Source organism: Homalodisca vitripennis, unplaced genomic scaffold, assembly GCF_021130785.1.
Source record: "Homalodisca vitripennis isolate AUS2020 unplaced genomic scaffold, UT_GWSS_2.1 ScUCBcl_7296;HRSCAF=14915, whole genome shotgun sequence".
In the NCBI taxonomy this organism is placed as follows: domain Eukaryota; kingdom Metazoa; phylum Arthropoda; class Insecta; order Hemiptera; family Cicadellidae; genus Homalodisca; species Homalodisca vitripennis.
Genome location: NW_025783417.1, coordinates 12,776 through 25,070, shown reverse-complemented (window position 1 = coordinate 25,070; position 12,295 = coordinate 12,776). Strand labels below are relative to the sequence as shown.

The 12,295-nt window shown below is 31.1% G+C and overlaps 1 protein-coding gene across 1 annotated transcript; it reads right to left on the bottom strand.

Annotated features, from left to right (window-relative positions):
* Positions 1-10,355: 10,355 nt before the first annotated feature.
* On the bottom strand, positions 10,356-11,423 carry LOC124374108 (the record flags this gene model as incomplete). The annotated part of the gene is made up of 2 exons (XM_046832404.1): positions 10,356-10,846; positions 11,218-11,423. Coding segments are annotated over 2 exons (527 nt in total), but the record flags the coding sequence as incomplete, so codon positions are not given.
* Between the last annotated feature and the right edge of the window lie 872 nt (positions 11,424-12,295).

Sequence of the window (12,295 nt, the reverse complement as noted above, 5' to 3'; positions counted from 1 at the left end):
TTCGACGTGACATGTTATACTATTGCTAATTACTCTACAATAGTTTATATTATAAATTCTGTTGAAAATTTTTGGATGTGTAATAATCACGCTAACTCTATTGGGAATTGGGAATTAAACTAAATTTGATAAGACCATTACTTAGATAAAAAGACAAATTATGCGTAGTTATATTTTAAAGTATTCCTTACAAATGTTTACCTCATTATATATTATTTAATAACTTAAATTTGAATTGAATTTTAAATTTAACAAAGTAGTATTTCGCTGCTGACCGTGTGACAGGACGCAGTGTATTTAAGTATTTTGTATTTCAATATATAAATATCATAAGTCGTAGTAAAATAAAAATAGTAGTATATTATTTATATAGATAGCAGCAGTGACATATTAAACCAATTTACATATTCAGATATCTTATAAAATACTTATGTTAGCTTGTTGGACATTTCCCATAGAGTATTGAATAGGCAAGTAACTCAATAGGTAATAAAGTCACACTTTATATAATCTTGTACATCGATTTATCATCATGCTATAGTAATTAATTCGTATAAATTAATCAAAATAGTGGCTCCCACATAAATAGAATACCTCAAAGTACATTTGATGCACCGGATAGGGTATTGCATAATTAGTAAGTAAGCTTCTCCGGTAACAAAGGCGCATTGTGAGAGAATCCTATTTACTTGTATCATCATACGCTATAAATAAATTCCTTACGAAGACTTAAAATAATGGAAGGTCACAAATATGAGTATAATATCTCAAATGTATGATTTAAAACAATTTTATTAAATTTTTTAGCTCACATGTTGTGGCATTGTAAGCTAACTAATATAATTATTAATAAAGTAGAGTGCAATTTATAAAATAATTATCTGACTAAATCAGTCAATTAGAGAATGTTGTTTTCCTTCAGATTTTTATACAAGAAATAAAAGAGCAAGAAGTTTTATCATGCAGACGCGAGATGCCTGCACATACACTACATGGATAATACGAGTACAACAGAATATATAGTGGAATTATAAAATATACTAGTATTTATTAGTACATCTATGAGCCCAATCAGCTACACAATATATTTAATTGTCTGAAAATAGTGGCTTGGTGTAATTGTTAAGTATTCATTAGTAGTAGTAATAAAGTAAAATCCCAGGTATTAAAATGAAGGTAAATTGACAAAACTAAGGTTATTTTTAAGCATAAACAAAACTTTGTCTTTGCTGTACAAAATATTCAATCTTACTAAATATTCATTTGGGCTTTTAAATTATAATCAAACGTTAATATCTCTAAAAGTTTTGCATGTAACTACGTTATAAAAGGCTATTGTTCACAATATATTTTAAATCAGAAATCGAGAAGAGGAATTTTCAGACATATACTTATCTCCAAAGAATGTTTATTTGAGAGTTAAACCACAAAGGACAACCCATTAAACTTTACTATTAATATTTTTGAATGTAATTACATTTTATACCAACATTATTGAAATCAACTATTCATAAAAAAATAATTACGGTTCCAGTTTTCTTGTAAATGAATTGTAAATCTTACAACGCATAATGTCCAAAATTTCTAACGTATATCATTTTCTTGCTTATAGTTTTAACAGGTGAAATAAATTTAAGAAATCACAGTGAATGTTGTTAATCTGGGAAACCCCCTTGACCACATCCTTCGTTGAAAACATTATAATCCAGAAGGGTTTTTCAGAGGAAAATCGTTGAAGTATAAGTTCTGTAATCATGTGTAGTACACCATATACACATGGTAATTTTAATACTCATTTATAACGTAAGATTAGATAAGACACGTCCTACTGATGTGGGTAGACAATCCAACTAGTCAAGAAATTAAATATTATTATTCTCAAACGTAAAAGATTATAACAACCACCTACGGCAGTAACCGAGTCAGTTTGGAGCTTATTGCCAGACAGGATATCCTTAGGATGCAAGCCAATCCGACTCAGTATTTAACCACAAAGCAAAGACCTCAAACGTTAGTCTAGCTCTAATCCCGTAGATATAAAGCAACTTCAATAGCTTCGGGTGAAGACCAAAAGAACATTTGATCGGAAGCCTGCACTATATTAGTAACCATATTCCCCTGGCAACAAACCTTTCCAGTCACGGTCCCCAATTCTGTCACCTATCTAAAACAACATGAGGAACTTGACTTCAACTTCACTTGGCATCAACTCGCTGATAGAGCTTACTCGACAAAAAAGGACCGATGACCCTCCCATTATGCCCTCTTCCAAATGTGACCAGGGCAGCCTGGGCTGGGTTAACACAAAGACAATTCTATCTCATTAGTTTACTGCTCTCTTCAGAGTTGTATTAAAGTTATAAGACGTGACTGCCATTTTAAATCTACCAGACACAAGAATTATCATGATATCTCATCTGTATATAGCTGTGGGAAAAGACCACACCTGTTACAGACCTAAACAGGTCGTCCATAACAAGGAGAAAGGACGCCATCCTGAAGAGAGCCTTGAGAGGTTCTTTCACTGATCCCTTCACTCCAAATAGTGGGTTTAACGTTACTAAATATAAATAGGAATTTAAGATAAAATAATGTATGTACTGTTGAATTTTAAATGTACATGAAAGTTTTAGTTATTTAATTCTGGAAATACAGATTCTGGAAAAAGTAAGAAAATTTATGACAGTAAGGTTTCAATGTTTTTGATTCCAGAGACATTTTTTATCAGTTTCTTGGTAACTAATAAGGAGAAAGGACGCCATCCTGAAGAGAGAATTAAGTGGTTCTTTCACAGATCCTTTCACCCCAAATAGTGGGTTTTATCGTTTCTAAATATAAGTAGGAATTTAAGATCAAAACATTTCTCTACTGTTGAATTAAATTTTAAATGTTCACGAAAGTTTTTGTTATTTAATTCTTGAAATAGAGATTCTGGAAAACGTAAGAAAAATTATTGCAGTAAGGTGTCAATATTTTGGATTCCAGAGAAATTTTTTATTTTTTTCTTGGTAAAAAGGATATTAAGTTTACCCATTGTTCATTGCTTAAAAGTTCTCTTGGAATTAAAAACATGCTGAGAATTGTTTTCATTATTAAATAAAAAAGAAATCAGAGCAGTTTAAATGGATTAAGGGAAATTTTGAAAAAAAAATAGTTAAAAATAAAAATTTTATTGTACACTATTGCTTCAAGGACTTAAAATTAACAAATCTAACGGAATTACACTTATGTAAATGTTTAGAACTAATAAACACTTGTTCTGACCATTAATAAGAGCTTTATATCCTGATGTGATTAAAATGTTAGTCTCAGAACTAAAACGAGTAATAAGTAACGAGTAATTTGTATACAAATTATTTATTTTTGTTTACCAGGACACAGAAGTTAAAGTATTATTAGTGATAGCAAGAATACTATTATAAGACTGAATTTAAATCTAAGTAAGAAGTTTTATTACTGCATCATTTTAATTTGCCATGTCTTATCTTTGTATTGTGGATGCGTGCTCTGGTGGATGTTTACTTAACTAACGGAGTGATTTAGTAATTGTAGACTATATCTTTCTTTAAAATTATTAGAAACCGTATTTTAAATTATTGAGTTATAAACATTAAACGTAGTGTAGTTGTGTATTACTAATGTTAGTCAGATAATGGAGACTAATTGTAACTAAACATAATATTTAGCCTAACAAAAAAGTCCAAACAGTTGCTCGAAGACGTACGTTAGAACATTAATCTCATAAAATATTAAATATTTGTCATCAACCATGCAAAACAGTTCCAAAACTGCTGTGACGCTTGGAATCTGGAAAATAATCGAACCTAATTCTCCCTGCACGCTTCGGGTACAGAGAGGATTAAAACAGCCCAAACTCAAGTTTATTAAATCAGTGAAAGTCTTTGAGAAATAAAAGGAAATTCAACGAAAGAATCAATTATATTTGGAATTTCTATTTTCTTTGGAATTATGTCATCGTTTTATATAATCTATATATGTGTTTTTTTTGTATTTAATAGTCACTAAAACTAAAATGTATATTTCGTTGGGTATAAAGAGTCATTATTAGGAGAAATTGTGATTAATCAAGAATAGAAGTAAACCATCCTTGTAAGTGCTGATCCTCGTCCAGCTTCTGACCATCACATTGTACTAAATGACGTGGTGATTATCTGACGTGCTGCAAGGTGAACGACTTTGGAAATGCTGACACATATGCCTAATACTATTTAATGACCAAAAACATTAAAATATCAGACCTGTGTTGTTACTATGGATAGGAAATAATGTTTGAGTGGAAACTGTAACTATACAACATGTGGGTGTCTCATTCTTTTATCTTTTGGCGCCTTTTTATGTCAAGGATACCACTAAAAGTAAATAAATTTCTACTTGTCAGATCTCCCATACGCATGCATTGTATAGAGAAACTATATAGTATGTCATAAGTTATTCACTATGATTTAATTTCCTAATGGTATTTCGGAATGGTTACTTTGTAAATATCCTTGTGGGAATTACCTTTTAGGGCGAAAGATTACTTATGTATTCAGAGTGAAAACAAAATATACGCTTTGATAAAGTCAATTAAAATTATTTTTTAGTTTGAGTGGTAGATGTTCCCATAACTTTGGGGATCATTTGTAGAGCAGGGAATTCTTAATTTTTCTGGAGCATGCGTAGAACGAGGGCACCCTTCATCTGGGTTGTCTAACTGTGGGGAAAAGCGGGATCGAAGTAAAAAGTTTTTATAGTAATGGAGCATCCATATAATAAGGTCACTTTGTTTCTTCTTAGTCTTTAAAAGGGTGGCCGAATTTTATGCTTTAAAGCATTGAGAAGCAAAAGGCAACCAGATTTTAACATCGGTAGTCTCAAAATCGTCGAGGTATTCAGGCAGAGCCTCCTTGGAATGTTCGAAACATTTGACCAGAATGTATATGATAAACCACTCTACAAGGTAGTGAAATAGGAACATGGTATTTCAGATATTTCCTTCTGTTCTCTAAATAATATACAAAGAGGATCATCTCTAAATATGCTGAGTCTATGGAAATGGTTCTTACTTTAACGGAAATCCAGTGATTTTGCATACCCATGTACAAGAGAGACTAATTCTACTGAATGACTTTAGCAGGTCGTCCGAAATAAGATTTATAGAGATTAGAAGTAAAGCTGTACTTATCGAAGCCCCAAAAGAGTACTTTTAACCATTAATTAGTATTTTATGACAATATCAAAAAATCAAACAGTAGCTCCTTGGAATATTTGTTATTACCTTACAATTTAGTACAAACAAGTTAATCGTGTGGCTGTTCTAAAACATGGTGTGAATTGTCCTTATATTTAGATTGTTGTGAGAGTGGTCGCTTTCGTAAGAGGGAGATGTAAAAGAAAATTTTATTAAATATGTCAAGGATCATTTAAATTAACGAAAAATTTTAACAAACTTCAACTTTCAACAAAGTACCAGGTTTTATTTCTACTTGTTTACCCCTTTAGTGGATTTTCTATATCAGATATTTGACCAATAAAACTTTAATTGTTAATATAAAACTAAAGCGAGGTTATTTATCACTAACTCAGAATATTTGTGACGACCCCCAGCATATAGTTCTAAGACCAGACCGGTAACATTGCATGCGGTCTTAATCAGCCAATTTAAAATATTAAATTATCAGTAATATATTTTATTTTTATTCAGCATAACATCTAATTGTAGTAACGAGTAATGAATATATGCAGTCAGACTTATTAGGTTAAGCAGTGCAGGTGGAGAAGATATATAGTTTAATTCAGCACATGAATTGTAAGCCCAAGTCTGTCAGCAGTAAGCCTAGTAACTTTCCATACCCAGAGCAGCTGCGCAGTTACTGGGTGGTAAACAGGCAGGAATTTGCTGAGGTAGCGTCTGGAACAACGCTGCTCCCTGGAGTTCGTTGTTCTGAGTTGCAGTCGTGCCGGGGTTTTGAACGCGTCAAGCTCGCGTGAAATCGCTCTCTCTCTCCCGTTCTAAATTTGTAATTGTTCAACTGATTTTAAATTATGCAATAAAATTCAAATTGTTTTCGCAATAAACTAAATTGTTTTATTTGGCCAATCGAGGAGAGCATTTTTATTACAGCAACCTGGGCTAGTTTCCATCGCCGTGTCCGAGTTAGAACCCGAGAACTTTTAAAATTAAATTACGTGTGGTCGTCATGCCACATATTTAATAAGTAAAAAATAAATTCATTTGGTTAGTTGTATGATTTGATCATAATCTTATTCAGTTTAAATGACTTGCTAACAACGTTATGAAAGTAGTTTACTCCAGTAATGTTCCCTCTCGATTTAACGTTCAGCTTGACGTATTATTCTCCACATTGACTCATTTTATTTTATTATGAAAATATTAAATTATTACTAGTTATTACTTAAATTATAATATAATAGTGATACGGGATATAACAAGGCGTTTCTATAAATATGTATCTTCAAACAATATCTCTTATTTATTGTAATGTACAAAAGAGATCTGGTGTTAATTTAAGAAATAATTGAATAATTTTACAATTGTAGACCAATTTTTTTTAGCTAAAAAAATGTGTTTTAAAATATATTAATTTTAAACGATCAAACATTTTTTTATTAAGGCATTTTAATTATTGTCAGCTAACATACATTTACTTCAACTCATTTTAATATTTAGCCTATTATTGAATATGCCAACATACAAATATTGTTGTAAGGCACAGTTTATGAAATCCTTCTCATAAGCACATCCCTTATCAGATAGGAAAACATATATTATACATTAACGAAAATTATTATAAAAAAACTAATTATTCTAGTGTTTTTGTTCTGATTATTGGACTCTAAAACAAGGATGTAAACTGCTTTGTGGTATCAAGAGATAGAGGAAACAACAATATCTAAATGATAAAAAAAAACTCATCCATGCATTTCCAGATCCTCTCCCTGGTCCAGCTTCTGGCCATTACATCGTGTTCCTGGTGCTTCACTGATATGCTGCTAGTTGAAAACATTTTGAAAATGCTAAAACACGAAACTTTAAACTTAAATATAAAGATGTAAACACTTGTATCCTTTTCTGTTTCCTTGGATATTAAATAATTTAAAGTATACAGTGTTGTTTTTCAGTGTGGTTTTACAATATTTGTCTTTGTTTATTTTGTATCACGACTACAGTTAATCCAAATTCTATCTATCTTGTTGTACATACATACATTTTACATTTTCAGGAGATAAACGTATGAATACAACAAAGAGTAAAGTTAAATTATTAATTAAAACATAAAGGAAAAAAGGAAACTTTCCATTAGTCCTTAGTGAACATTTCTTAAGGGCATGCTCTAAGAAGGGAAAAGATTCCTTATGTAATCAGATATGAAAGAACAGGAAACGCTTCATTTATAAACACTTAAAATTTTTATTCCATAAGGGTATAAAATCTATAATTAAAGTAGCATATAATTTAAATAATATGTTCAAGATGCAAGCTGATATTTCTAAGTTGTAATTTATGAGATAAAATCCATAGTTGAGATACAGTACAGGGGAACATTTTTTTGCTGTAGATCCTAACTCAACTAAAAAGTTTTATATATCATTTTACAAGTAATCTTGAAAAATAACACGTGTAGAATTATGAAATAAATAAAATATTAATTGTATCTTAATAGAGAAGAGCAAGTTCTATGGCAGTGTACGTCCCACATGACATTCGAAATTGCATTATGGATACCTATTACTTAACCCAGACACAAAAAATTTATCTCTTGTCTGCTGGAGATCGAAAAATTTCTGCAAGATATCTCAACATTGAAATCTTCAACAGGCGTTAAATTTTGCATTCAATTTTAGCGAAGCCTGTTACGTGACACGTGGTGTGGTATAGTCTTACCTTGTTTGTAAGCCATTTTGGAATATCACTTATTCAATGGCGGGATGTTCTCTGAGAATATCAAAACTGAAAACTGTTCTTGTTGGAGACAGTTTTATGTGGGCAGTCTCTTTCACTATATACATGTTTAATGCAATTATATTTTGAGTAAAACGTATTGCTAGGGATACGTATCCCTCAAATAAAAGAAGACAGTAATAGAAGCTGGTCACAAAATTTAGAAACAAGAAAAAAACCAAATTTCGTGTTTTAAATCTAAATACCACCTTTTCTTCTCCCTTATAATAGTTTTTATTCCAAGTAATTGTACATCTAAATATTTGCTTATAAGCTAACCACCTTAATTACTTACTTAGAATACCAAATGAGCCAATAAAAGTTTTATTTCACTGGTGGCTTCTATATAGTTTACTGTCAATTCACATTGTTAACGAAGATACCTACTAAAATTAAAATGGTTTCATTTTTTTTATGGTTTAATTGTTTAATTCTGCAGAGTACTCCTTCATTTTGGATGTACTGCTGACGCTTTTTTTATCAAAATGACACACTCTACCTTATTATGAAATAAAAATAAAACTATTGTTTATTACAATCGAAAGTATACTTGGACATAGTTATACAAAATGGAACCATCCCATACTACCTCTAATCTGAGATAAATGAGGTCAAAGTTAACTAGTTGTTATTCTATTTATTTTGTGAATAATATGATATTTATTTTAAATGAAGGATTATATGTTTATTTAAATATTATATACAATACAATTTACAAACTTCAATTAAGTTTTAAAATATGGATTGAAATGTGGATTGGTTCCTTTTGGATTTTCTGTTAATTAGAGACAAAATATGCCCATGTTGTTTGGTTCCTTATTGTATTTTAATTTAGTTATTCTTAGGAATAATCAAGACAACTTGGATCTTTTTTGCAAAATTAGTTTTATTTGAAAGGAAATAAAATATTAAACCAAAAATAAAAAATATGAGTTTTAAAATTATATTATCACTCTTACATAGTAATATAAGTATCAAACATTAAAAATTACTACTTTAAAACCTCCAGGTAATATTATAAACACCCATAAACAATCTCACTCATCCGGTAAAATTTCAAAATCAGGTTCACCTCCAAAACCATCTATACCATCCTCGACTTGAGGTTCAGCAGTGAGTGAGTGATAAAATCCATGATGGTTCTTTGGAATGAGATGAAACATAGATTTTAAGTCTTTTAACTTTGCCTCAGCGATGGGTTTTCCATTAGGCCACAAAGGTACAAGTTGTGTCACATCTATCGTCGACAGCTTACGCCCTCGCCTTCTTTTTGAAATGTTTAGTTCCTGATGGGGTCCATCAAACTTATTGCTAATAAATATAGCCAGAGGGTTTTCTTTCCTAATAACTATTTCTCTTATGTTTAACCAACTGACGTCTCCTTTCTCAACATCCTTTTTTCTGTTAGTAATACTTTTTTCAATTTCTGAGCATGAGAAAAAGTCTTCCTTATTCATTCGGACAACTGTTAGCGTATTTTTATTTTTGCAGTTTTCCACGATACGGAAGTAATCTTCAGGACAGTACAAATATTACTGTCTTTTTAATATATTTTCAATTTTTCCAAAATCATCGTCATTTGGAAGAAAACTGTGACCAGGGATCAGATATCTCTGTGTTATTGTTTTCAATGTTGGATGATCCTGGAGGGCAGCTTTGAGCATCAACGCTATCTTTATGTTCCGGTTTTGTCCCCCAGAGGAGTCACTCCATAAAATCAAATGCTCTGTACCCACAGGTACCTAGCTCCAAATATGTTTTAACATACAGGAGCCAACCTCCTGTGAACCTCTACCTGCCTCACCTTCAACCCAAGTATAACAATACCCTTTATCAGTCTTCCGTGAATGTATCCCGCAGTTGTACACCCACAGCTGCCTTTTACAAAACAAAATGTTGGTAGCTATGCGAGGAAGTGGCAGTGTTTTTTGAAGGTCAAATGTTAGGCATTCTAGATTTTCATTAGAAGAATCAGATTTCATATCTACTGTATCTTTAGTCTTGTTTGTGCACTTCCTGCTTGTCATGTTCTCCTTTGGCGATATTCTTCTCTTCTTCATTTTCGGCACTTGTAATCTTGGCTGCAAACAAGTCACACTTATTGCATGTGTCCTTATTTAAAGATTTAAATTTAAGATTGTAATTTTTGTAGAATATATTTTTTTATGAGGATAAACTGACAACTTGATCTTCTGACCTATTTTTAACATAAAGATCGTACATTTTGTTAATCGTCAATTCTGGAGTTAAGAACAAAGATTTGATTTCGCCTATTCGGTAGTGTGAGGAATTGTTTCTATACATTCCTTAATATCTTTTATTTTGCATTCTGGAATCGAGTTCCACCCGCCTTGCTTCCCTAGTTGATCAAGCAGTGTTTCAGATTTCATTTTAGATAAGGCTGTGTTGACTATTTTTGATGATATATGTAATGTCTTGACAAACATCTACCTGCAGACAACAGTTTTATTTAAACAAAACAATAAAGACGGGAAAAATTTTGCGGCCTAGATTTTGATTCTTCTTTTACTATTGAGTAGGAACGTTTCTTTGGAACTTCTTTTACATTTGCATTAATGTACATGTTTTGGTCATTGTAGTTGCCAAGGTCTTTAAATTTTTCGAACTCCTTGTGACGAATATCAACGGAAACATTCTCTTTGCATTTCTTGATAAATTTGGCAAGTCTACAAATGTTTTTGCCGGTACTGGTTTTTTAGCAAAATTAATAAACTCTTCATACCTATATTCCTTTGCTTGCCTTTCATTTCTTGTTAAGTTTCCATACTTCCGCTCTCTACATTTTTTTGATCTCCCAGTTTCATTGTCATTTTGTTCCTCTGTAGTGTTGTCAATTATTCCATCACCTTCCCTTACGTGAATCTGAAACAAGATACAAATTATTGGTATGGTATTCATATATTGCCATATTTATAAGAACCAGTTACCTAGTGTTGGTTCTTTCCATTTGTATGTAAAAAATTAACATATAAATGGAAAAGTTAAATTAATTACCATAACTGCCATGAACTTGGTTATGTTATCAAAAACTGAGTGAAAATGCCATGGAATTTGAAAATTGTGTTATAAGATTCATGTGTTTTTTCACAAGTTATTTGAAACAAATAAAATCAGTGAATAATATAAATCAAAAGATATTTTAAATTAAGCTTGTGGAATTATAACGACATTTAACTTAAAACTACCTAAGTTATAAGAAATGTAGATGCTTGCAGTCATTCAATAATACGTACTTGTTCATCATCAGACGTACTTCCAGTCTCAGATTGGCCAGGAGAAATATAGTCTGGGTCATGTGATTTCTCTTGAACTTCATCACTTATTATTGTACCAAGATTTTTAATTGAGAGTTCAACAGGAGCATTCTCAAAATGTATATTTCTGTAATATGTCTCTGTTGCCTCACTATTTGGCAGCGATACTGTAACTGTTACTGCATCTGGAAAATAACACATTACATGTTTGTAGTTTTTTTAATACAATCCATGTTCCTCTTACAAAGTAATGTTAGTTGGCAATTCAGAATATTAGGTGAAATTATGGCAAAACAGCTGGCCAGTGAATATAAGTAAATTGGAAATTGGAAATACCTTGATTCTACGGAAGCATGGATAAAAAACATCCCTATCTACTACCCCCTAATCCTTATTCTATAAACTGGAAACAATCTATATTAGAGGTGTATTAAAATTAATTAATTAGTTATTCATACCTGTTGATAGAAGTTGATTATCAATGTCAGAAAATTTGCTGTCTCTAATATTGTTCACAAAATAATTGTTAACTTCATTTGGATTCAAAATCTCATTTTCCGAAGCCAGTCCAAGGTATGTTTCTCCCAAATTACTTTTGATTTCTTCATCCGTACAAAAATTATTATATTCAAGATCATCAGGTATATTGGTGTCAACTGAAAAAAGAAATGATAAAAAAGTGTGGTAACTCATATGTTAGAATAAAATAAATTATTTTCAAACCTGTTATTTGTTTGAAAAAAAAAACAAGAGGATAAAAAGTAGTCTATATATTGATTGGGTGGACTTTCATAAGCAGCCTAGCCATCAATTGACTGAAATATCAAAATTATACTAATCATACTGTATATATTGAGATTCCTATGATATAACCATTTTATTTACATTCAAATATAAACAGTAGAAACTAGTATTATTATCGATATGATGTATAATTTCGAGTTGAGTTTCCAGGCCTACAAATAGCATTTTCTACTAACTCATTACATTTAAATAACAAAGTTATAGGGGTTTGTATTTGAAAATGTTTAGTTGCCCCCGTTTACTCAATGGTAAA